The following is a 27,797-nucleotide window of genomic DNA, read 5'->3' as shown; positions in this document are numbered from 1 at the left end:
TAGGTGGCGGTCGGCAGATTAGGGGTTAAAAAAAATTAATCGAGTGGCGGCGATGTGGGGGGACCTCGGTTTAGGGGTACATAGGTAGTTTATGGGTGTTAGTGTACTTTAGAGCACAGTAGTTAGGAGCTTTATAAACCGGCGTTAGCCCAGAAAGCTCTTAACTACTGACTTTTTTCTGCGGCTGGAGTTTTGTCGTTAGATTTCTAACGCTCACTTCAGCCACGACTGATAGGATACGCAATTGACGTAAGGGGATCTGGGGTATGGCAAAGTCGCGGCTGGAAAGTGAGCGTTAGACCCTTTAATGACTGACTCTAAATACCGGCGGTAGCTCAAAACCAGCGTTAGTAGCCTCTAACGCTGGTTTTGACGGCTACCGCCCAACTCTAAATCTAGGCCTAAGCTAGCTACAATGTAACTATTAGTATTTAGTTTTAAATAGGAATAATTTAATTTAATTGTAGTTATTTTATTTAGATTTATTTAAATTATATTTAAATTAGGGGGTGTTAGGGTTAGACTTAGGTTTAGGGGTTAATAACTTTATTATAGTGGCAGCAACGTTGGCAGCAGCAGATTAGAGGTTAATACATTTAATATAGTTGCGGCAACGTTGGGGGGGCAGATTAGGGGTTAATAAATATAATGTAGGCTTCGGTGATGTTGGGGGCAGCAGATTAGGAGTTCATTAGTATAATGTAGGTAGCGGCGGTGTCCGGAGCGGCAGAATAGGGGTTAATAATATTATGCAGGTGGCGACGATGTCGGGGGCGGCAGATTAGGGGTTAATAAGTTTAATATTAGGGGTGTTTAGACTCTGGGTTCATGTTAGGGTGTTAGGTGTAGACATAAAAGTATTTCCCCATAGGAATCAATGGGGCTGCGTTAGAAGCTGAACGCTGCTTTTCTGGGGGGTTTTTCAGCCGGCTCAGCCTCATTGTTTCCTATAGGGAGATCGTGCACGAGCACGTTTAGCCAGCTTACCGCTACCGTAAGCAAGGCGGGTATTGAGGTGAGATGTGGAGAAAAATTTTGCTCTACATTCACCTTTTTGCGGCTAACGCCGGGTTTAAAAAAACCTGTAATACCAGCATTGTCTTAAGGGAGCTTTAAAAAAAAAAATGCTCATTAGCAACGCACCCCTGTTACCGCAAAACTCGTAATCTCGGTGTTAATTAGTTAACTAATACATTGCTAAACTATGTATATGCCTGCACAGAGGCACCATCTAGTGGTTAACATACATTTATATACATATTTGTCATACCTGTTAGATTATATTTACAACTATTGCTACATACAAATTCATCGTATACATTTATATTAAAAAACAATTCATTTAAAACAATCTAATAAAGATTAAAAAAACATTAAGGAAGTAAATGTAAATCTTAATCTTTATTTAAACCTACTGGGTGTAGAGTCCCTAATTTTTGAATCCACCAGACTTCTCTCCTTTTTAGCATTAACTCCCTATCCCCTCCTCTCATTAGTTTGGGGATGTGATCTATGATCTAAAAACGGAGTTGGCTAACTGTATGTCCAGCCATGACAAAATGAGCTCACACTTACTGTGTCATATCTTTTCCTCTAATGCTTGACTTATGAGCACTAATCCTATCTTTCAGGGGGCGTGTTGTTTCTCCCACATAGCCCAGCCCACATAGGCATTTTAATAAATAAACAACATATTCAGTGTCACAGGTATAAAACCCATTAATTTCCCTTTCCTTGTTGTCATTTATCTGAGCTATGTATTTCCCTTTAATCATTGAATTGCACTGAGCACAATTTAAGCAGGGATATGACCCTTTGTTAGGTATAGTTAAACAATTGACTTTGTTTGACATATTACTACAAACATCGGCTCTGACCAGTCTATCTTTCAAATCTTTTACTCTCCTAAAAGATTGAATAGGAGGTCTCGTAAATTCCTGCACATTAGGATAGGATTTATTTAAAATGTTTTTTAATAATAGATGTAATTTTATCACTTTGTTCACTATATTCGATTGCAAAAATCAATCTATTGGTCTTGTCCTTGTTCATAGTGACATTACCCAATTTATCCTTAGCCTCAATCTCACATTTTATTATTATTATTTTTTATTATCGGTTATTTGTAGAGCGCCAACAGATTCCGCAGCGCTATTAACAAAGGCGGAGTACAAAAAAAAAACAGTTATAGGGATCAAATGGGTAGAGGGCCCTGCCAAGAGTTGCACTGTTGTAGTCAGCTCTTGAGAAGGTGATCAACAAACAGCTGGACTCTTAAGCTTACATGCTAGGGGGGTTCAGGGGATAGCAATGGAGGAGAGGAACTGGTATAAAGTAAGGTTAGCGTAGGTTGTATGCATCCCTGAACAGTAGAGTCTTTAGGGAGCACTTGAAGCTTTTAAAACTAGAAGAGAGTCTTGTGGAGCGAGGCAGAGAGTTCCACAAGATGGGAGCCAGTCTGGAGAAGTCCTGTAAATGGGAGTGTGATGAGGTGACAAGAGAGGAGGAGAGTAGGAGGTCTTGAGCAGAGCGAAGGGGACGGGAGGGAGAGTATTTGGAGACAAGATCTGAGATATAGGGGGGAGCAGTGAAGTTGAGGGCTTTGTATATCAGAGTGAGAATTTTGTGTTTGATCCTAGAGGCAAGAGGAAGCCAGTGAAGAGATTGGCAGAGAGGTGCAGCAGATGAAGAGCAACTTGTAAGGAAGATGAGTCTGGCAGAAGCATTCATTAAGGATTGTAAAGGAGCTAGGCGGTAGGTGGGGAGACCAGAGAGGACAGAGTTGCAGTAATTGAGGCGGGAGAGGATGAGTGAGTGGATTAAAATCTTAGTTGTGTCTTGTGTAAGGAAGTGTCTAATTTTAGAGATGTTTTTAAGGTGGAAGCGTCAGGCTTTAGCCAAAGCCTGAATGTGAGGAGTGAAAGAAAGATCTGAGTCAAATGTGACCCCGAGACATCGGGCATGCGGGGTAGGGGTAATGATGGAGTTGTCGACAGTTATAGAGAGATTGGGGGTGGAGAGTTTTGAAAAAGGGGGGAAAATAAGGAGCTCAGTTTTGGAGAGATTTAGCTTGAGGTAGTGAGAGGACATCCAGTTGGAGATGTGAGAAAGACAGTTAGTGACACGGGTTAGCAAGGAAGGAGAAAGGTCTGGTGCAGAGAAGTAGATTTGGGTGTCGTCGGCATACAAATGATATTGTAAACCATGGGACTTTATTAGGGAACCTAGTGATGACGTGTAGATTGAGAAGAGAAGGGGACCGAGGACAGAGCCTTGCGGTACTCCGACAGAAAGTGGTGACGGGGCAGAGGAGGCCCCAGAGAAGGCTACACTAAAGGTATGGTTTGACAGGTAGGAAGAGAGCCACGAGAGGGCTGTGTCACATATGCCGAAGGATTGGAGGGTTTGGAGCAAGAGAGGGTGGTCAACAGTGTCAAAGGCTGCGGACAGATCAAGGAGAATAAGCAGAGAGAAGTGGCCTTTTGATTTTGCTGTAAGTAGGTCATTGGTAACCTTAACAATTGCTGTTTCTGTGGAGTGATGGGGACGAAATCCAGATTGCAATGGGTCAAGGAGGGAGTTTATTGTAAGGAAATGGGAAAGGCGTGTATAAGCTAGTTTTTCGAGAAGCTTTGATGCAAGAGGGAGGAGGGAAATAGGGCGGTAGTTGGATGGGGAGGTAGGATCAAGGGAAGGTTTTTTGAGGATAGGTGTGACCAGTGCATGTTTCAGCGATGAGGGAAATATACCGGTGCTGAAGGAGAGGTTGAAAGTGTGTGTGAGTATAGGGGTAAGGGTGGCAGAGAGGGAGGGGAGTAGCTGTGAGGGGATAGGGTCAAGGGGACAGGTAGTGAGGTGAGAGCGCAGTATAAGTGCCGAAACCTCTTCCTCAGTAACAGGGGAGAATGAGCTAAGTTTAAGGTTATATGGGTTGTGGTTGATTGAGAGCATTTGAGGGGGTGAGAGAATGGAATTATGTTGAGAGCTGATTTCATTTCTGATGGAGTTGATTTTGTTATGGAAGTGGTTGGCAAAGTCTTGAGCTGACAGAGAAGTTGTATTAGGAGGTGGGGGAGGGCGGAGAAGAGTATTGAAAGTGGAGAACAAACATTTTGGGTTTGTAGAAAGATTAGAGATAAGAGTAGAGAAGTAGTGTTGCTTATGGAAATTAAGGGCAGAGTAGTAGGAGTTCAAGATAAATTTGTAGTTTTGAAAATCAGCTGAACTCCTAGATTTTCTCCAGTGCCGCTCAGCAGTACGGGAACATCTGCATAGGTATCGTGTCAGAGGAGTATGCCAGGGCTGAGGATGAGTGTTTGATTTCCAAGCTATGGTAAGAGGGGCGAGATTGTCAAGGACGGATGTAAGGGTGGAATTATAGTGGCAGATAGATTGGTCAGGGCATGAAAAGGACGAGAAGGATGAGAGGAGAGGTTTGATGGAATTAGAAAGCTGTTGTTGATCTAATGACGTAATGCTTCTGTGAAGTTTGGTGTGAGGAGCAGAAGGAGGGAGAGTTGTAGGGAGGGATGATATGTTGCAAGTAAGGAGATGGTGGTCAGAAAGAGGAAAGGGGGAGTTTGTGAAGTTTGAGAGGGTGCATCGATAGCTAAAGATCAGGTCAAGGGAGTGACCATCTTTGTGAGTGGGAGAATCAGTCCATTGTGACAAACCAAAAGAGGAAGTGAGTTGCAGAAGTTGTTTTGCAGAGGAGGCAGTGGGATTGTCAAGAGGGATGTTGAAGTCACCAAGAATGAGGGAAGGGGTGTCTGAGGAAAGGAAATAAGGTAGCCATGCAGCCAAGTGATCTAGAAATTGAGTTGAGGAGCCAGGAGGACGGTATATGACTGCGACACATATAGAAAGAGGAGAGAATAAGCGAATCATGTGGTTTTCGAATGAGGAAAATGTGAGGGAAGAGATGGGATGTATTTGTTGAAAGGTGCAATGAGAGGAAAGTAAAATACCTACACCACCTCCTTGTCTATTACCAGACCTAGGAGTGTGGCTGAAGTGGAGACCCCCATGTGACAGAGCAGCAGTGGATGCTGTGTCTAGGGGAGAGAGCCAGGTTTCTGTTAGGGCCAGAAGGTTGAGGGAGCAGGAGATAAAGAGGGAATGTATAGAAGTAAGTTTGTTGCAAACAGAGCGAGAGTTCCAAAGTGCACAAGTGAAAGGGGAAGTGGCTTTTGATGCAAGAGGAATGTGAGTAAGGTTGTCAGAGTTTTGTTTTTTGAGTCTGTGGGATGGTACACATGGATGTGCATGGCTAGGCAATTGTTGGGGACCAGGATTAGGGGAGATGTCGCCAGCAGTTAGTAGAAGCAAGACGGAGAGTGACATAAGATGAGATACAGATTTGCAGTAGTGAGACTGCTTTTTAGACAAGGTGCAAGGGGGAGAGAGAGTGTTTAGGAATAGGTAAAGTTCATGAGTACAAAAGTAATGTGAGTTTAAGAGAGATGGGCTAATAAACAGTGCAGGTGGAGAGGGAGAAGAAGTAATTGAATAATGTAGTTTGTTATAGAGACAAAAGGCAGCAAAAAGGAATAAGAAGATATTAGGCATTTTTACAAAAGAGGGAACCAGTTAAACACATAAGACACAGTATTACAGTAGCAATCACATTTGAAAACAGTAAGGTATATCAAACATAATATTACAAAAGTACTTGCCTTGTGTCTTGCCCCTTGCCCAATCCTTGTTCAATTCTTGTATAATTCTATTGCTATATTGCTAGTGAATCACTTATAAAATGTTCACTTTGAAAATGTGAACATATGTTGTTATAGCAATGCACATCACTGTGCAATGCACATCTCAGACTGGTGTGAAATATATGCAGGGAGGGCAGTCAGCTGAGTCCACTAAATTTAGTTGATTGCTAATCAAAGACAATTGGAAAGGCCAATTGGAAAGTTAGATTCTGGTCTGGTCAGGGTGAGATGTTAAGTAAACAGACAATAAAATTTGGGGGAGGTTAAAACTATGGAATAAGACAGCTATACATTTTAGAATAATAGCAAGTATTGATAAGGATTGAACATCACATGGCAGTTAAATGAACATTAGAAATAACACATTGGATAACAGTACAACAGATGTAGACATTTTGTAACAATGTCTTTAGGGTAACCCCTAGCTAAGAATTTTCCAGCCATTTATTTCAATCTTACATCTTGCAACTTTGTATCCTTTACATTATGTAATGTCCTTATAAACTGGATTTTAGGAATAGAATTAAAAACCCTTTGTGGATGAAAGCTTTGAAAGTGCAACAATGTGTTACGGTCAGTGGGTTTACTATAAATATCAGTAATCAATGCAGAATCTTTTTTATAGACAGTTGTGTCCAAAAAGTTAACCCTTGTTAGTGAACAATCCAGAGTGAACTTGAGACAGTTGGTCAAACTATTAAGTTCTTCTACAAATGTTTGAAGGGACTTTAATGTGCCCCTCCACACGTCAAAAATATCATCGATAAAGCGGAGCCAAATTTTACAGTTCTCTTTATATTTCGAGTTAATGTAACAAACTTTTTTTCAAATTGTGTGACAAAAATGTTGGTGTATGAAGGGGCCACATTGGAGCCCATGGTCATGCCTTTTTTTGAAGGTAGTATGTGTCCTGAAATAAAAAATAATTTAAATACAGAACAAGTCTTAATAAATTTTCAATCAATTCAAATTGCGCTTTAGTAAAGGAAATTTCTTGTTTAGCGAGATCGATTACAGATTGTATGCCTGCTTCATGTGGTATCGATGTGTAGAGGCTTACTATATCTAAACTAAACTAAATGTCAGTATCTTCACAGGAGATGCCACACATTTTATTAAGGAAATTCCCCATATTTTTTTAAAAGGACTGCTGTTTTGAAGCTATGGGGTTTAAAACCTTATCCAAAAAAATAGAGATATTTGCAAAGCCCTGGGGGCTTCTTTCAAGTTCTTATGAACTTTTGGGAGAGTTTAGAATACAGGTGTAATAGGGTCTTTTTAATAAGGAACATTGACAGATTCTTTGTAATAGTCACTCTCTGAAGCGCCTCATCAACAATTTGCTTGATTTCCATCTGTATATCTTTGAGTGGATTATTATCAAGAATCTGTTATATTCCCCCATCAGATAGTTGTGCCAAGATTTCTTGTGTGTAGTATTCTTTATCGAGCACAACTACTGTCCCGCCCTTATCAGTATTTTTAATGACAATCTGATGGTTTGTAGACAGACTCTGTATGGCTAATCTTTCTGCATAAGTTAGATTATTCCTTATAGAACCATATTTAGTTTTATCAAGCAATGTTTTAATATCACTTTGTACAAATTGAATGTAAGTTGCTATCCCTGGGTTAGTTGTACTAGGAACAAACTTTGATTTATTTCTTAAGCCAAAAGATTTTAAATCAAGAATAGTATTGTCTTGTGTGGTACTTTTAATATCATCAGGTTTGTACATATCACAGAAAAATGTGCTTTCAGTCTAAGTATACAAAAAAAATGATAAAGATCTTTATCTAGATTAAACATATCTGTAGGACAAAAAGATAAGCCTTTACTTAACACACTTAATTTAGTGCTTGTTAATTCATATTAAGATATATTAATAATCAGAGTCTTATTGGTATCATTCATCTCACTGATAGGCACATTCTCTACACGTTATTGTCCCAGCATTGTGATATCAAATGTCCCAATTGTATTTTCACCATTCACAGTGTGATTAGTATTACATACCGTTATTCTGTGTACCATTGTTACGGATTGTATTTCCTCCGCCCTCTGTATACCTGTTTGCTCCTCGTGCGGGCTATTTGTGGTGGTTCTCCACTTCGACTTGTGCTTGAGGCCGCCCCTCTGGTATCTGTGTCTGAACTTGTGTATAAAAAATCTTCCGAAGAAGAATTATCAGAGCCAGCTTGTGTTGATTCCTTCAGAGCTTGCCGAATGCCTTTCCATGCCCCATGTTTTCTCCCTTGTCGCCAGCGTGTGACGTCACCAGATCGATCATCACGTGACCAACGGTAAACCCGATTTTGCAGGTAATCATCTTGGTCATGGCCAAACTTTTGCCTTTTAATTTCCTTTAACTCATTACGATAATCATCTATGTATTTATATAAATGTATATACACACACATACACACATATTATATATATATATATATATATATATATATATATATATATATATATACATATATACACACAGATACAAAAAATATATATATATGGTATATATATATATATATATATATATATATATGCACACACAGTTGTGCTCATAAGTTTACATACCCTGGAAGAATTTATGATTTCTTGGCGATTTTTCAGAGAATATGAATGATAACACAAAAACTTTTCTTTCACTCATGGTTTGTGTTTGGCTGAAGCCATTTATTATCAGTCAACTGTGTTTACTCTTTTTAAATCATAATGACAACAGAAACTACCCAAATGACCCTGATTAAAAGTTTACATACCCTGGTGATTTTGGCCTGATAACATGCACACAAGTTGACACAAAGGGGTTTGAATGGCTATTAAAGGCAACCATTCTCACCTGTGATCTGTTTTCTTGTAATTAGTGTGTGTGTATAAAAGGTCAATGAGTTTCTGGACTCCTGATAGATCCTTGCATCTTTTATCCAGTGCTGCACTGACGATTCTGGATTCTGAGTAATGAGGAAAGCAAAAGAATTGTCAAAGGATCTGCAGGTAAAGGTAGTTGAACTGTATAAAACAGGAAAGGGATATAAAAAGATATCCAAGTAATTGAGAATGCAAATCAGCAGTGCTCAAACTATAATAAAGAAGTGGAAAATGAGGGGTTCTGTTGAAACCAAACCACGGTCAGGTAGACCAACTAAAATTTCAGCCACAACTGCCAGGAAAATTGTTTGGGATGCAAAGACAAACCCACAAATAACTTCAGGTGAAATACAGGACATGTGGTGTGGCTGTTTCAAGATTCACAATAAGGAGGCACTTGAAGAAAGATGGGGTGCAAGGTTGAGTTGCCAGAAGTAAGCCATTACTATGCAAATGCCACAAAGTATCCAACTTACAATACGTCAAACAGCACAGAGACAAGCCTAAAACCTTCTGGCACAAAGTCATTTGCAGTGATGAGACTAAAATTGAGCTTTTTGGCTACAACCATAAACGCTACATTTGTAGAGGAGTCAACAAGGCCTATGATGAAAGGTACACCATTCCTACTGTGAAACACGGAGGTGGATCACTGATGTTTTGGGGAAGTGTGAGCTACAAAGGCACAGGTAATTTGGTAAGAATTGATGGCAAGATGAATGCAGTATGTTATCAAACAGAACGCCTCATTTTCTACTTCTTGATTAGAGTTTGAACACTGCTGATTTTCATTCTCAATTCCTTGGATATCTTTTTTATATCCCCTTCCTGTTTTATACAGTTCAACTACCTTTTTCCCCACAGATCTTTTGACAATTCTTTTTCTTTCCCATGACTCAGAATCTCGAAACGTCAGTGCAGCACTGGATGAAGGATGCAAGGGTCTGTCAGGAGTCCAGAAACTCATTGACCTTTTATACACAAACACTAATTACAAGCAAACAGATCACAGGTGAGGATGGTTACCTTTAATAACAATTCAAACCCCTTTGTGTCAACTTGTGTGCATGTTATCAGGCCAAAATCACCAGGGTATGTAAATTTTTGATCAGGGTCATTTGGGTAGTTTCTGTTGTCATTATGATTTAAAAAGAGTAAATACAGTTGATTGATAATAAATTGCTTCAGCCAAACACTAACCATGAGTGAAAGAAAAGTTTTTGTGTTATCATTCATATTCTCTGAAAAATGGCCAAGAAAACAGAATTTATGTTTACCTGATAAATTACTTTCTCCAACTGTGTGTCCGGTCCACGGCGTCATCCTTACTTGTGGGAATATCTCTTCCCCAACAGGAAATGGCAAAGAGTCCCAGCAAAGCTGGCCATATAGTCCCTCCTAGGCTCCGCCCACCCCAGTCATTCGACCGACGGACAGGAGGAAAATATAGGAGAAACCATAGGGTGTCGTGGTGACTGTAGTTAGAGAAAATAATTCATCGGACCTGATTAAAAAACCAGGGCGGGCCGTGGACCGGACACACCGTTGGAGAAAGTAATTTATCAGGTAAGCATAAATTCTGTTTTCTCCAACATTGGTGTGTCCGGTCCACGGCGTCATCCTTACTTGTGGGAACCAATACCAAAGCTTTAGGACACGGATGAAGGGAGGGAGCAAATCAGGTCACCTAAACGGAAGGCACCACGGCTTGCAAAACCTTTCTCCCAAAAATAGCCTCCGAAGAAGCAAAAGTATCAAATTTGTAAAATTTGGCAAAAGTGTGCAGTGAAGACCAAGTCGCTGCCTTACATATCTGATCAACAGAAGCCTCGTTCTTGAAGGCCCATGTGGAAGCTACAGCCCTAGTGGAGTGAGCTGTGATTCTTTCAGGAGGCTGCCGTCCGGCAGTCTCATAAGCCAATCGGATGATGCTTTTAAGCCAAAAGGAAAGAGAGGTAGAAGTTGCTTTTTGACCTCTCCTTTTACCAGAATAGACGACAAACAGAGAAGAAGTTTGTCTGAACTCTTTTGTAGCTTCTAAGTAGAATTTTAGAGCACAGACTACCTCTAAATTGTGTAGCAAACGTTCCTTCTTTGAAACTGGATTCGGACACAAAGAAGGTACAACTATCTCCTGATTAATATTTTTGTTGGAAACAACCTTTGGTAGAAAACCAGGCTTAGTACGCAGAACAACCTTATCTGAATGGAACACCAGATAGGGTGGAGTACACTGTAGAGCAGATAACTCAGAAACTCTTCTAGCAGAAGAAATAGCAACCAAAAACAAAACTTTCCAAGATAACAACTTAATATCTATGGAATGTAAAGGTTCAAACGGAACCCCTTGAAGAACTGAAAGAACTAGATTTAAACTCCAGGGAGGAGTCAAAGGTCTGTAAACAGGCTTGATCCTAACCAAAGCCTGAACAAATGCTTGAACATCTGGCACAACTGCCAGTTGTTTGTGTAGTAGGACAGATAAAGCAGAAATCTGTCCCTTTAGAGAACTCGCAGATAATCCTTTATCCAAACCTTCTTGTAGAAAGGAAAGAATCCTAGGAATCTTTATCTTATTCCACGGGAATCCCTTGGATTCACACCAGCAGATATATCTTTTCCATATTTTATGATAAATCTTTCTAGTTACCGGTTTTCTGGCTTGAACCAGAGTATCTATCACGGAATCTGAAAACCCACGCTTTTGATAGAATCAAGCGTTCAATCTCCAAGCCGTCAGCTGGAGGGAGACCAGATTTGGATGTTCGAATGGACCCTGAACAAGAAGGTCCTGTCTCAAAGGTAGCTTCCATGGTGGAACCGATGACATATTCACCAGGTCTGCATACCAAGCTATCAAGATCACCGAGGCCCTCTCCTGGCAACGGCAAAGAGAATGACTGGGGTGGGCGGAGCCTAGGAGGGACTATATGGCCAGCTTTGCTGGGACTCTTTGCCATTTCCTGTTGGGGAAGAGATATTCCCACAAGTAAGGATGACGCCGTGGACCGGACACACCAATGTTGGAGAAATGATAAATTCTGCCAGGGTATGTAAACTTTTGAGCACAACTGTGTATATATATATATATATATATATATATATATATACTGTATATATATATATATATATATATATATATATATAAGGATAATAGTTAGAAAGAAAAAGAAAAGACAATAATATATAGTTAGAATAAGGGTAAGGAGGGTAATGGGAAAAGTTTGCCCTATCTAGCACTAAATCATAACCTCTAAATAACCTATACACTTAAAGGTATGAGATAATAAACAATTATTAATACACAGAGGATTGCTACAAACCGAACATCAATTTAATGCTGAATGCCATCATTTCTACATAAACCAACAGCAAAATTTGTATTTGACAAAAAACAACAACTATGTTTTTTTAGTAACAGGGGCCCCTTAAATGATTTCATCTGAGAATTGAAACAAATAGTCCCAGAAAAATTAAAGCCCAAAATTGATTGGAATCCAAAGTTACACGTGTTTCACTCCTTAGGCTTAGAACTTCTTTTGGCAAATCAGTTTGTGGTGTCATCAGGAGGATTTCCTTTTATTCCATTTTTAGAACCTCCCTTTTCACTCTTCACTATGTTGCTGTTTTAGGAAGCGGGTGAATTCGTTTATTTTCCTCTGTGCATCATTTCATTGTTTTCAAACGATTCATTTAGTTCTCATAAGATTATTGTGAGCATTATTTTATCATCTCACAATTAATCACTCTAAATATCATAACATATATTCATCAATTCATTTTTTCTACCTAAGAAAGTATAAATAATACTTCTAATTCCCCTAACTCTTGTACATGGTATTAAGAACTTATGGAGAAAAAGAAAAATAATAATGTATTTATCCCTTTATTAATAAAGAGTATTAATAAGAAATAATGTCAAATATGAGTTGCTCAAAAAATTGTGAGGATGACTGGAGGATTAAAGACTGTTTAGATTACTATAGGTATTTTAACCTTTAAGACACGCAATTACAGAATTAAGAGAAAATCATACAATAGCAATTACAAGTTCAGACAAGGGTGGGCATGTTGTAGTCTTAGAAACTAAAGACTATGAACATGAATGTCTAAAACAAGTAATGGACAAAAAAACATTACAGGACTTTAACAAAAGACCCACCAATACAATATCAAGATGAACTAAACAACTTGCTAGAGGAGGCCTTGAGCAATAAAGTAATAAACATAAAAGAAAAAGAATATCTATATGTAACATTTCCAAAAATACGTAGTTTTTACACAATACCAAAAATTCATAAAGAAAAATTACCCCCACCAGGAAGACCTATTATATCAGGAATAGAATCCTTAACAGAGAAAATTTCTGAGAATGTTGACTATTGCCTTAGACCTTTTCTAGCAACTCTACCATCCTTTGTTAAAGACTCTCTTGATGTGCTCAAAAGATTAGATGGATTATCAATAGATCAAAATACCCTTTTAGTTACAATTGACGTGGATGGGTTATACTCCTCCATACCACATGGGAAAGGCATACAAATAATGAAAAAAATATTAGAACAGCGAGGACCAAATTATACCAAACACACAGAATTTGTAGAAAAATTGCTAACATTTCTATTGCATCACAATTATTTTGCATTTAACAAAAGATATTATGAACAGACCTTAGGGACAGCCATGGGCACTTGTTGTTCACCGACCTATGCCTGTCTCTACTTAGGTCATTTGGAAAGGAATATAATACTGGGCAATGAGCAAAGTGAAAATCTGTTTAGCATTTGGATACGCTATATAGATGATATCCTGGTGTTTTGGCAGGGATCAGTAAAGGAATTGGAAATCTTTATGGAAAAATTAAACATAAATCAGTATAATTTGAAATTTACCTATAATCACAGTACCAGTGAAATACGTTTTCTAGACTTAAGAATAATGAAAAATTGAACCAAATTAAACACTGCTACACGTAGGAAAATAACGGCAGGTAATACCCTTCTGAGGGCAGAAAGTCACCATACACCCAATCTGATTAAAAATATACAACAAGGACAATACCTTAGGCATTAAATCAATTTAAAAAGGAAGCGAGGGATTAACAAAATAGATTCAAAGAGAGAGGCTACAAAGATAGCCAATTAAAAAGGCATACATAACGCAAGAGATACTAGTAGAGAAGATTTACTGTATAAATTAAAAACAAATGAAGAGACAGAAATTATAAGATTTATAATAACAATTTTGAGTAATCTAAAAATAGATCCAATTTTATCAAAATGTATTGGTGAATATCCACAATTAACAGCTAGGAGGGGCTGTAACTTAAAGGACAAACTTGTCACAAGTCATTATATTAAAAAGGAAACAAATTGGTTAAAACAACTACAAGAAAAAAAATGAAATTTTAAATGCAAAAAATGTTCAGTATGTGAGAATATACTTACAGGAAATTAATTTTTGGACAAAAATAACAATAAACAGTTTGTGAAAGGTAATATGAATTGTAGAACAGAGGGAGTAGTATATTTAGTGACCTGTAGCTGTCAAGTGTATTATGTAGGAAAAACCTACAGAGAACTTAGAGACAGAATAAAAGAACATAAAAGAGATATAAAAAACGAACCGATAAAAATAAGTAGTGTAGCTAGACATTTTGCTATTTATCATAACAGTAACAAAAAGGAATTTAAATTTAGAGGCCTGGAAAAAATAGACCTGAAAGGTAGAGGTGGTGATCTAGACACAATTCTACTGCAGAATGAATGCAAGTAGATCTTTAACTTGGAATCTCTGAACTTGGAAATTAACTATGCTCCATTTGTAAATTAAAATACCTATAGTAAACTAAATAGTGTTTAATCCTCCAGTCATCCTCACAATTTTTTGAGCAAACTCATATTTTACATTATTTCTTATTAATACTCTTTCAGCTAGATTACGAGTTTTGCGTTATGAGTCAAAAAGCAGCGTTATGTTTCATAACAATGCTTTTTCCCTAAGGCTGCTATTACAAGTCTTGAAGGTATAGGTGTACCACACACCTTTTTGGCTGTCACGCAACGTCAGTACCGCACTTTTAAAAAAGTCCTTTTTCAATGGGACTTTCATAGCGCCGGTATTACAAGTTTGCCTGGGAGGCCAAAAAGTGAGCGGTACACTCTATAACCACAAGATCCATACCGCCATCTAAAGTCAGTAGTTATGAGTTTTACATTACAAAGCTGTAGCATAAAACTCATAACTAAAGTGTTAAAAAGTACACTAACACCCATAAATAACCTATTAACCCATAAACCGAGGCCCTCCCGCATCGCAAACACTAAAATAAAATTATTAACCCCTAATCTGCCGCTCCGGACATCGCCGCCACTTAAAAAATGTATTAACCCCTATTCGTCGCCACTATAATAAACTTATTAACCCCGAAACCGCCACCCTCCTGCATCGCAAACACTATTTAAATATTATTAATCCCTAATCTGCCGTCTGCCCACACCGGCGCGATAATAAACCTATTAACCCCTAAACCACCGCCCTCCCGCATCACTACATAAATATATTAACCCCTAAACCTAACCCTAACCCTAACATAAACCCTAAGCCTAACACCCCCTAACTTAAATATAATTTAAATAAATCTAAATAAAACTGGATGGAAGATTCTATTGGCTGATTGGAATAGCCAATAGAATGCAAGCTTAATCCAATTGGCTAATTGGAGAGTACTGAACTGGCCAGCAGATCTCAATCCCATAGAGCACCTGTGGAGAGATCTCAAAACAGCAGTTGGGAAAAGAAACCTTTCCAATCTGAGAGACCTGGAACAAAAGAAGAGTGCTCCAAAATTCCAGTAGAGAGGTGTAAGTGATGGTTACAGGAAGCAATTGATTTCAGTTATTTTTGCCAAGGGGTGTGCTACCAAATATTAAATTGAGGCCAATAATTTTGTTCAGTCCATTTTTGCGTGGAATGTGCCAGATTTGTTGTTTTTCTCTACTTTTTTGTGTCATACCAATACAAAACAAAAGAAATAAACATGAGAATGCCTAAATATTTGTAATTGCAACAATTTTCTGGGCGAAGAGGTGCATTATCTGACAGAAATGCAAGGGTGCCAGTCGATATCATATATTCAGTACAAGGACTTACACGGTGAAAATGGAGAAATGTTATTCCATTTTCACCTCACCACACATAGGCAGGTGCAGCAAGCCTTGCGCTGAGTATATAAGCACCGTAACTCCCTGGTTTTTACAAACACCTAACGCATGCACAATATCTACCTGTCAACCACAAACCCCCCACCGCAATAACTAAATAAAATGTATTAACCCCTAATATGTACTTTGCATACAAGAAGGAAAGAGATCTTTTTCTTCTGGAAGAAGCAGAAGACTCATTGTATAAAAGAGCAGTGAAGTTTACAAGATATGGAAATAAAGCGGGCACATTTTTGGCCTCAATTTTCAAGAGACAAACTCAGAGGAAACCTATAGTGGCTATCAAAAAGGATAATATTACTACATTAGATCAAGATCAGATAGCCCTTCTATTTCAGAACTATTATACTGAGTTATACACCTCTCAAAATCCTCTTCCAGAAGATATTAATACTTTCTTGGCAACTATTGATTTCCCTCTAATTTCAGAATTAGATCTTGAGACTCTGAATAGACCAATTCTTGAAGAAGAAATAGATAAGATCATTAGATCAATGCCTAGAGGGAAGACCCCAGGCCCGGACAACCTGCCGCTGGAGTTCTACTTGATATTTTTGGACAAGATTATTCCGGTTTTAAAGGATTTGTATAAAATCTACTTTGAGGATAATCTTAAAGCTTCTGAGGATTTCAAAAGGCTAATATCATTCTGATTCCTAAAAATCAACAAAGATCCTGTGGAAATAACGGCGTATAGGCCAATTTCTCTGCTTAACCTTGATTATAAGATTCTGATGAAGGTTTTGGCAGAGAGGATGAAAGCAATTTTACCTAAAGTTATCCATGCTGATCAGGTAGGCTTTGTGAGTGGGAGGACATCAGAAAATAATATAAGGAGAATTCTTCATGCAATTTGTTTATATAATGGCGATAATTCCGCTCTGCCAGAGGTCTCCCTGCTATCTTAGGATGCAGAGAAGGCCTTCGACAGAGTGAAATGGTCATTTTTGGTTGAGGCCTTAAAGAGATATGGCTTTGGAGGCAACTTTGTTAATTTCATTGGTAATATATATTCTGACACTAAGGCATCTCTGTTAATTAATAATGATATCACTCAATCCTTTGTACTTTCAAGAGGAACCCAGCAAGGTTATCCCCTATCCCCATTATTATTTGACTTAATTTTAGAACCCCTGGCTATTAAACTGAGAGAGATCTTATCAGGAATTAGCATAGGTAAGTCGACACTAAAAATCTTGTTGTTTGCTGATAATCTTCTTCTCTTTGTGACTAACCCTAAAGATTCTATTACCGCTGTGCTAAATCTCTTGGATAGGTACAGTGCCATTTCTGGTTATAAGACAAATTTTTCAAAATCTAAAACAATTTGGTTAAAAAAGCTGAATAATTCTTAACCCCATCAATTTATTCAAACAAATGTCTTGGAGTATTTGGGGTTAAAACTTTTTGCTAATCCTGCAGATTGGTATCAGGATAATATCTCCCCAATTCTTCAGGAGAGTAAAGACAAGATGAAGAGTTGGGCATCGCTTCCTGTCTCAATTTCGGGTAAAATTAACCTCGATAAGATGTTTATAGCTCAAAAAATTCCATACGTACTTAGGATGCTCCCCCTCCTAATTAAGAAACTCAGTTTATGGCGTTTTAATCAAGCGTTGAAATATTTCCTATGGAGTGGGAGGAAAGCGAGAATAAAACTTGAGACTCTATATCAAATTTACTCTAGAGGGGGATTGGCTTTACCAAATTTAGAATGGTATAATTTTGCTACCATCTTACGTCTGCCAATTGACTGGTTATTACAGTCGTTTAAATTCTCTGACAAATACCTAGAAGAACAGGTTTGTTCCCCTCATTCTTTGGGGTTCGTGGTACATGCATTAAATAAAGTTTTGGGAAAGACAATTTCTAAACATCCCTTATATAAAGATATCTTAGTGGTATGGAGGAAAGCCATGAGGCTACTTGGTTATCCGTCCACCATTTCTAAATGGCTACCAGTACAAGGGAATTGCTACTTCCCTTTAGGGAACACAGTTAATATTTTTAAAATCTGGTCACCCTTTAAAGCTCTAAGTATTAAAGATGTTTTTGATCATGACTCTAAGAAGCTGTATAATTTTTCTAAATTTCAGGATAAATTTACTACAGTTCAAACTAATCATAAATTCTATTTTTTACAATTAAAAAATGATATCTGTAAATACTTAAGAATATTTCCCCAACTATGGCTAGACCATCCTTTACTGGATACTATTAACTCTGAAAAATGGTCCTTATCTACTATTTATAAATCTTTAAGAGCATCTGAGGGAGGAGAACGCACATTAGAACTAATTTCCTATTGGCCGAACACGCTGGATATGCCCGATCTCTCCAATCAGTTTTTCAGAAGCCTTAAAAAAAACCTATTCTCTCTGCCAGTCAACATACTTGAGGAAAGCTCAGTTTAGATGACTGAATAGGGACTACCTTACACCACGATGAGTAGCTAAGTGGAACAATAAAGTTAAAAATCAGATCCAAATTTAGGTCATCTTTTATGGGAATGCCCAAAAGTGAAACAATTTTGGTTAAAAGTAGTGTATTTTCTCTCTCAAGTGATAAAGGTCAGAGTAACTTTATCAATTGATTCTATAATTTTATTGTCTGCTTGCGCCGCTTGGGGGAATAAAAGTAATTTAATTCTAACAGCTATAATAACTCTTAGGAATTACTGTTTAGGAAGTGGATTAGCTCCAAATTTCCCTTAATTAATGAGGCAAAGAAACTATTAATAAACGCGGCAATAACAGCGGCCTATGATTACAGATTAGAGAGAAAAAAAATAACTCATATTGTATACTAAACGTTAAGGCTCCTTAGGTCCAAATCAATTTTTAAGTATTGACAGTTGTTTGGTACCGAGTCTGGACACTTGCTCGTATTGTACTTTATTTATATTTGTATTTTGATTGAACACTAATAAAATTTATAAAAAAAACAAAAAAAAAACCTAATCCGCCAAACTCCACATCGCTAACTACCTAATAAAGTTATTAATACCTAATCCATTATCCACCCACAACGCAAAGTATCTAATTACACTATTAACCCCTAATCCGCCAACCCCCACATGGAAAATTACCTATTAAAACAATTAACCCCTAATCTGTCACCCCCACAACACAAAATACCTACTTACCCTATAAACCCATAATCCGCCAACCCCCACAACGCAATCTACCTTAATTACCCTATTAACCCCTAATCCGCCAACCCCCACAACACAATATACCTAATTAAATTATTAACCCATAAACCACCATCCCCCCACAACGCAAAGCATAAATCTAATCAATAAACCACCTAACCTAACACCCCCTAAATTAACCCCAATTACATAAAATAAAAAAGACTATCTTACTACAAAATTAATTAAAAATACCAAAAATAAAAAATCCTAATTTAACATTAAAAACAAAAATCCTAATATTACATAAAGAAATTACATTAAATTAAATCCTATTGGCTGATTTGAACACCCAATAGGATTTCAGTAGCTCTCATCCTATTGGCTGATTTGAAAATGTAGCCAATAGGAATGCAAGGTACCCCAATATTAAAGGGGTACCTTGCATTCAATCTTCAGTGTGTGGAGGACTATTGCATGAAAAGGATCCTCAACGCTGGATGTCGCAGTCGCTGCCGTTCATGCTCTGCGTCACCTGGAGGAACATAGAAGATGGTGCCGCCCTGGAAGAAGACTTTTGCTCCGCCCTGTAAGAAGATGGATGTCAGGACTTCAGGAATGGTGAGTACATTTTTTTGGTTTAGTGTTTGTTTTTTTTATTTTTTTGGGTGGGTTTTTTTTTTAGATTAGGGCTTTTTTTATTTTTAATGGGCACTAAAGAGCTGATTGCCCTTTAGGGGCAATGGGTAGATTCATTTTTTTAGAGTTAGGTCTTTTTTATTTTGGGGGGTTCAGTGGGCAGGGGGTTTTACGGTTAGGGGTTAAATTGTATATTTTAATGTAAAAGAGCTGATTTCTTCAGGGCAATGCCCTACAAAAGGCCCTCTTAAGAGCTAATGGTAGTTTAGTGTTAGATTAGGGGGTGTTTTTAGTTTTGTTTTTATAGGGGTATTAGATTAGGTTTAAAAAATATATTTTGGATTTTGTTTATTTTTTCTGTAATCTTAGATTTTTTTTATTTTTGTAATATTTTTTTAATTTAATGTTAGTTGTTTTTTTTAATGTAAATTTAGGGGGGATTATTTATATAAAGATTATTTTTTTGGTAATTTTTATAAATTTTTAGTCTTTTTTTCATTTTATGCAACTGTAGTTAATTGGGGTTAATTTAGGGGGTGTTAGGTTAGGGGGCTTAGTGATTAGATTAATACTTTGTTGTTGGGGGGATGGCGGTTTAGGGGTTAATAGGTTAATTATGTAGATTACGTTGTGGGGTGGTTGGCGAATTAGGGGTTAATAGTTTTAATAGGTAGTTTGCATTGTGGGGGGATGGCAGTTTAGGGGTTAATAATGTTGATAGGTATTTTGCGTTGTGGGGGGATGGTGGATATGGGGTTAGTACATTTATTAGGTAGTTTGTGATGTGGGGGGTTGGCGGATTGGGTTTAATACATTTATTAGGTAGTTTGTGATGTGGGGGAATGGCGGATTAGGGTTTAATACATTTATTAGGTGGTTTGCGATGTGGGGTTTGGTGGATTAGGAGTTAATAGCTTAAATAGGTAGATTGCGTGGTGGGGGGATGGCGGTCTAGGGGTTAATACATTTTATTATTGGTTACGATGTGGGGGGATGGCAGATATATTGGATTTAACGTGTCGGGTTCGACTTTTACGGGCAATTAGACTTTTTTTGTTTATTACTTAGGCGCCGGCAGTTCATAAGTCACTGGCGACTCCAGAAATTTATATTTCCACAGAATTCTGTACCTCGCCAGTTTATCCGACTTACCGCAGTATATAATCTATTGCGGGCGCCGTATATGTGAGTCACCCAATGTGTGAGGTGAATTTATGGGAGACGGGGGTTTTAGCAGTTTCTGTTTCCCCTCATGTCACACTAACCCGGCACATTCTCCTATTTTAGGCATCAGAATGTGGGAACTCCCAGTTGATACGTGAGACTTGTGGATAGTGTGAGGGAAAATGGCGGAACAGTGAGGTGAGGAGGGGACGGTGACGTGGGAGGGCATAGAACAGGGTGTGTAAAGTAGTGCCCAACTTGTAATTTAGGCCCATATATCTTTCTTAGATGTGCAACAGCTTAGTCTCAAATGTTCTTCCACAAGGGACAGTCAAGTCCAAAAAAAACTTTCATGATATAAATAGGGCATGCAATTTTAAACAACTTCCCAATTTACTTTATCACCAATTTTGCTTTGTTCTCTTGTTATTCTTAGTTGAAAGCTAAATCTAGGAGGTTCATATGCTAATGTCTTAGACCTTGAAGACTGCCTCTAATCTGAATACACTTTGACCATTAGAGGGCATTAGTTCATGTGTTTCATATAGATAACATTGAGCTCATGCACGTGAAGTGACCTAGGAGTGAGCACTGATTGGCTAAAATGCATGTCTGTCAAAATAACTGAAATAAGGGGGTAGTCAGCAGAAGTTTAGATACAAGGTAATCACAGAGGTAAAAAGTGTATTTCTATAACAGTGTTGGTTAAGCAAAACTGGGGACTGGGTAATAAAGGGATTGTCTTTCTTTTTAAACAATAACAATTCTGGTGTTGACTGTCCCTTTAAAGCTCCTGCCTTCACCAATATGCATTTTTGGTGCTGCCTGAAGAGAAATTATAAACGTATACAGGGCTGGCGCTTCCACTAGGCAAGCTAGGCAGTCACCTAGGGCGCACTGCCAGCTAGGGCGCAGGCAGCAGAGCCAGCCGACTACTTTTATGGCCAAAAAAAAAAAAAAAAAACATTTCTGTGACAGTGTATTTAGAATTACATATTTTTATTACATTTTTTTTTTATTTATTAAGTAAGTTAAAGTCAGAGTCTCAGACTCAGAGACATACAGTCTTCACACAGACACAGACAGTCAGTACTTCTTGACCTTGTGGAGACTTCTATGCTAGGCCGCCCGCTAGGCGATGCCGACGTCAGCACCCTCAACGTCATTTACGTCACCAACATTGATCCATCACGTGACCACCCCGCCCGCTTTGCCGCTCATTGTGCTGTGCCAGCCTGAGCCTCACACACGCGGCAGCAGCAGCCGGAAGAGACAGTCACAGAGACAGAGCCTGAGGTCGAGGAGAGAGAGTCACAGTGTCACTGACACTACTAGGTAGTCCGTTACCGTAACTTACCAGGCGGTGAGCCAGGCCTGAGGGTAGAAACTAAGAGCCTGCTGGCTGGCCCTGGCTGGCAGACGACACAGTGTGCTGCGTGCAGTGTCATGTGCAGAGCTCAGCTAGCCAGCCCAGACAGAGACAGAGCCGATCAGATCAACACTGGTCGAAGGACGGACCGGGTGTAGCCGTGCAGTGTGTGGACAGTGTCGCCAGGACAGAGGATCCAGCCCAGGCAGGACTGAGGAGGACGAGGTCGAGGACGACGACAAACAGAGGTGAGAGCTCAGAGACTCAGCCAGGAGAGCTGAGTCAAGAGAAATTATTTTTTTAAATTTCTGTTTTTTTGATTTTTGAAATATAATATGGATATGGAGGTCAAATTCAATGAGGCTTGGCATGGCATGAATCTGATCATCATTCATGTGTATGTTGTTCATTGTGACTAGACTATACTAGTACATTATTTATTACCATTAAAATAAAATGATGTAGATTATAGACAGTGAGTCAGTGACTTTAGTGTAGTACTAGTAGTACTAAAGTCACTGACTCACTGTCTATAATCTACATCATTTTAATGGTTGAGGGCTGCCGCTGGTAGTTTGTTAATAAACTGTTTATTTTGCAAATTTGCAGGCAGCAGATGGATTAATAAAAATAACACAATTGAATCAATTATTGATTGTGTTATTTTTATTAATCCATGCTGCTGCCTGCAATTTGTAAACTAGTATTTTTATGTTATATATAGAATAGTCAGTCTGTCTGTCTACTCTTAGACTTAGTTTGGATTGTGGACAGTGGTGGAAGGAAATTTGTGTATTTGATAATTTTCTCGCCTGGTTACAAAACTCATGTGTGAGCCACGTGCGGCTAGGGCAAGTCACTGTGTTTGAGAAAAACTTACTGTCTTGAGGTGGTGCTGGTTTCATGATAAATAAAGCGTTCTATATGCATATGCATTGGCCCACTTATTGTGTAATTATTACTTGGAACTTGGAAGTTCCATTTCTGATAGTTAATGTTATTTGTGTTCCAAGTTGGAAGTGGAATACTAATTCCATTAACTATCAGAAATGAAACAGGCGCATCAGATCACCCACAACAGTATGTACATGTCAGTATTTACACCGACATAATAGACATTGTATATAATATATTCATTTATTCTGATATTCAGGGGGCCCTGTGTGGCTGAGGTTGTTGTTGAAACTAGTTACAGGCCTGCCTGAGGCCCGCCTTAGAACAATTATGTATGAATGATGTTGGATGAATGATGAATATTTGATTGATTTGCTTAAAACAAATTATATAAATATACATGTAATACTTATTACTGTCTACCTATTGCTATTTTACATGTGATGATGTGACTGAGGGTCATTCATAGTGTCTCTATAGTATATAATATAGTATTATTTGATTTCACAATCTGCTGTTGCAATTTCTTTAATTAAATAATGCACAGGGATGATGTGCTCACATGGGAATATTTAAAATATTCCCATGTGAGCACATCATCCTGGCAAATGGCAGATTGGAATTTGTGAAGACGCCAGTACCTGCAGCCAGCAGGGGTAGTAGTGACAGTGTTATAAGGGCAGACACAACCCTCTTTCTTTTTATATAAAATATTATATTTTATATAAAAAGAAGAGGATCTGCTGCCCTTATAAAACTACCCCCTGATGCAGATTCTGGCATCTTCACAATCTGCCATTTGCCTTCACAAAGATAATAGTAGTAAATTAGAAAGTTGTTTAAAATTGCATGCTCTATGTATGTGAATCATGAGATTTTTTTTTATATATCTTTTTTTAGCTTAAACAAGTATTATACTTGTCATGTTTGGTATATGGTTAAAAGGACAGTCTACTCCAGAATTGCTATTGTTTAAAAAGATAGATAATCCCTTTATTACCGCTTTCCCAGTTTTTCATAATTAACACAGTTATTGAATATTAATATACATTTTAACCTCTGTGATTTCCTTGTATCTAAGCCTACTGCCCCTTATCTCAGTTCTTTTAACTGACATGCTTTTTAGTCAATCGGTGCCCTCTCATACGTAACTCCACATGCATGAGCACAATGTTATCTATATGATACACATGAAATAACACCCTCTAGCTCTGAAAACAACTGTCAAATGCTTTCAGACAAGAGATGGCCTTCAACTTGAAGACCATCTCTTGTCTCAAAGCATGGCGTGAACCTGAATTCCGCTTATCTACAGAAAAAACAATTGATGCTATAAACCAGCTGAAAATTAGGCAAGAAGAACAATATTGGCAACAAGTCTTGCAACGCTTGATTGCTTTGGTAAGAGTTCTTGCCATGCAAAACTTATCATTCCGTGGTACAAATGACAAGTTGTATAGTGCCGGCAATGGAAATTTTTTAAAGTTTGTCGAATATCTAGCCCTTTTTGATCATATCATGAATGAACATTTGCATAGGGTTAAAGATCAAAAGACATTGGTTTACTACCTGGGAAAAGATATCCAGAATGAGCTTATACAGCTTCTAGCCGGTGCTATAAAGAAGAAAATTATAACAAGTACAACCTCAGCTAAAATCTATTCAATTATTCTGGACTGCACACATCTCACATTGAGCAAATGACAATGATTGTACGTTTTGTTGATGTAAGCAAACCATCAGATAATGAGTCTGAAAGTATTACTATAAGAGAACATTTCTTAGGATTTATTCCACTACAGGAGACTACAGGTGCCTTTATAGCAGAAACTCTTCTTGAACAGCTGAAGCTAATTCAATTGCCAATTGAAAATCTGCGTGGTCAAGGGTATGACAATGGCAGTAACATGAAAGGCAAACAAAATGGAGCACAAAAGAGAATACTGGACTTAAACCCACGTGCGTTTTTTGTGCCCTGCAATGCACACTCTTTAAACTTGGTAGTCAATGATGCTGCTTGGTGTTGTCTGGAAGCAACTACTTTCTTCGGGTTAGTTCAACAGATTTATAATTATTTCTCTACATCAACTGAGCGTTCTAATTAGCCATATATCAGACTTAGGCATAACTGTTAAGCCATTGAGTGAAACAAGATGGGAGAGTCGGATTGATGCTTTGAAACCACTGAGATATCATCTTGGTAATATATATGATGCTTTGATAGAGATTTTTGAGGATACAAGCCTATCAGGTCCATCTGGAAATACTTCCCGAGTTGAAGCCAAGGGCCTTGCTGATGCAGTTAGTAAATTCAAGTTTGTGGTATCCCTTGCTACATGGTACAACATCCTTTTTGAAGTCAATCTTACAAGCAAGCTACTACAAAATAAGGAAGCTGATTTAAATTCAGCTACAAGACAATTGCAAGTGACCAAGAATTATCTCATAACCTGCAGGTGTGATAAGGGTTTTCAACAAGTTTTGACAGATGCTACTGCGATTGCAAATGAGATACAGATAGTACCAAACTTTGAGACAGAAAATCAAGTTCGAAACAGGAGAAAGAAACGGCAGTTTGATTATGAGGCCCCGAGAAGAAGCACCACAAGATCCAAAGCAGAAATTCAAAACAGGTTTTTACTATGCTGTTTTAGACATGGCAATACAATCGATTGAAGAGAGATTCCAACAGCTACAAAAATATAATTCACTATTTGGCTTTCTATATGACATATACAGTATAAAGAAAAAATCAACAGAAGATTTACTTAAGGACTGTAATCATTTGGAAAAGTCATTGATGCATAATGGAAACAAAGATATTGATGCTGAAGATCTGCGTTGTGAACTTGAAGCAATAGCTCGAAGACTTCCAAAACCTATGCCGCCACAAGAAGTACTTCTCTTCATACTACAAAATAAACTTCTGGATAACGTGCCCAATGTTTCTGTTGCTCTGAGGATCCTTCTCACACTTCCAGTATCAGTGGCAAGTGGTGAACGTAGTTTCTCAAAGCTCAAACTTATAAAAAGTTACATACGTTCTACAATGTTGGAAAAGAGACTAGTTGGCTTGGCAACTATATCTATTGAACATAAACAGGCAGCAGCACTTGATCTGGCTGAAATGGTGACAAAATTTGCAAAGGAAAAGGCACGCAGAGTGAGATTTTGAGGTGTCTGAAATGTAAAAAATTTTCTGACAAATCTGTGTTTTTTTTTTGGTTTGTTTCTATGGCTGTAAGGAAAATACAGACTCAGTTAAGATATATTTTGTTTAATTAAAAGTTAAAATATATTTTTTTGTTAATATAGGCAATTTAACATTTGGTTACTTTATATTTTGCCTTTAATATTGTTGCTTTTGGCATCTTATGCCACACCACTTATTCGTGAAAATTAAAAGAAATTTAAAAGTGTTATGATTTGTTTCTTTAATTTTTATTTTATTTTTTGCATTGGGCGGGGGGGGCGCAAGTAACTGGTCTCGCCTAGGGCACAAAATAGTCTAGAACCGGCCCTGAACGTATATAAATGAAAACATACAGAAGGGATATTTACTTACGCGACCACTGGCATGTAGATATTAAACTTTGAAAGGAATTCTGTAAGGCTTCCTCGCTTAGTGCAAACAGCATTCTCCAAAAGATGTTCAACATCTTCACAATCCGGTATGTGTATGTTTCTCTTTCTAAATATAAATAAACCAAATTAATTGAACTGCTTGTAAATAAAAATATTATGAGCCTTTAGAGCGCATATGATTTAAAATGTATAAGAAGTCAATTAATTTAACTATTAATGAGGCAAACTTGATATTAAAGGGATATGAAACCAAAAGTTTTTTCATTCATGATTTAGAAAGAGCATGCAATTTTAAACAACGTTCCAATTTACATCTATTATCTAATATGCTTTATTCTCTGTATTTTCTTTGCTGAAATAGGCTCAGTAGCTGCTGATTGGTGGCTACATGCAGATGCCTCGTGATAGGCTCACTCATGTGCATTGCTATTTCTTCAAAAAAGGATATCTAAAGAATGAAGCAAATTAGATAATAGAAGTAAATTGGAATGTTGGCTAACATTGTATTCTCTAGCTAAGCATGTGCAAGAATGTTAAACAAAAAAAAGCAGTACACCCCATAAAAACCCCCCATTAAAAGTGGTCCAGTGAGCTGAATAGAAATAGTACTACAAAAAAGCTGCAGGAAAAGGGTTTTCTTATTGATTGCAATGTATAGGGGGATTGTTACATGAATGCATTTGAAGGCCATAAAAAATGGGCAATTGAATTTCGTGCAATGCACTTTGCATCTGAAATGTAATGGGGGCCATTTAATTACATAGGAATTGTATTGGGGAAGAATAGTCACCTGCTTATAACTTACTTTGCAAAGTAAATAATGGTTTCAGGCTTGATACATGCATCCAAGTGAACATGAAGTTCCACCTGTTAAAAAAACAACAGAAATCAGAAATTATTATAAGATAAGGATTTCTCAACTTGTTTATTTCTTTCCCAGCTAAAGTGTGGGTGCCCCCCCCCGATCCAGAAAAGAAGGGAGACCCCTCAATATTACTACACATGGTCGTCTTCCACTGTAGGGACGGACTGTGTGTGACACTGACAACCATGGGTAATCATGCCAAAGGGGTGAATATATGAAAATATTAATGGGATACTAAGCAATTTATGCTTTGTTTACGTTATTCTTTATGTACTAACACACTTGTAGCTGTACTGGACTGATTTGGTGAGAGTAAATAAACTATAAGAGTTCAAC

At 37.9% G+C, this 27,797-nt stretch overlaps 1 protein-coding gene across 1 annotated transcript in view; it reads right to left on the bottom strand.

Annotated features, from left to right (window-relative positions):
- LOC128662744 (adenosine deaminase) overlaps window positions 1-27,797 on the bottom strand; it is a 262,634-nt gene that overhangs the window by 89,280 nt on the left and 145,557 nt on the right. The window contains exons 3-4 of the mRNA XM_053716677.1: window positions 27,402-27,463; window positions 26,577-26,702 (exon numbers count right to left, since the gene is read on the bottom strand). Coding sequence (XP_053572652.1) covers window positions 26,577-26,702; window positions 27,402-27,463 — 188 coding nt within the window. The remainder of the gene's footprint in view (window positions 1-26,576; window positions 26,703-27,401; window positions 27,464-27,797) is intronic.

This window comes from Bombina bombina, chromosome 1 (assembly GCF_027579735.1).
Source record: "Bombina bombina isolate aBomBom1 chromosome 1, aBomBom1.pri, whole genome shotgun sequence".
Classification (NCBI taxonomy): Eukaryota; Metazoa; Chordata; class Amphibia; order Anura; family Bombinatoridae; genus Bombina; species Bombina bombina.
The sequence above is the reverse complement of the archived record's forward strand: the minus strand, read 5'-3'. Positions and strand labels throughout refer to the sequence as shown.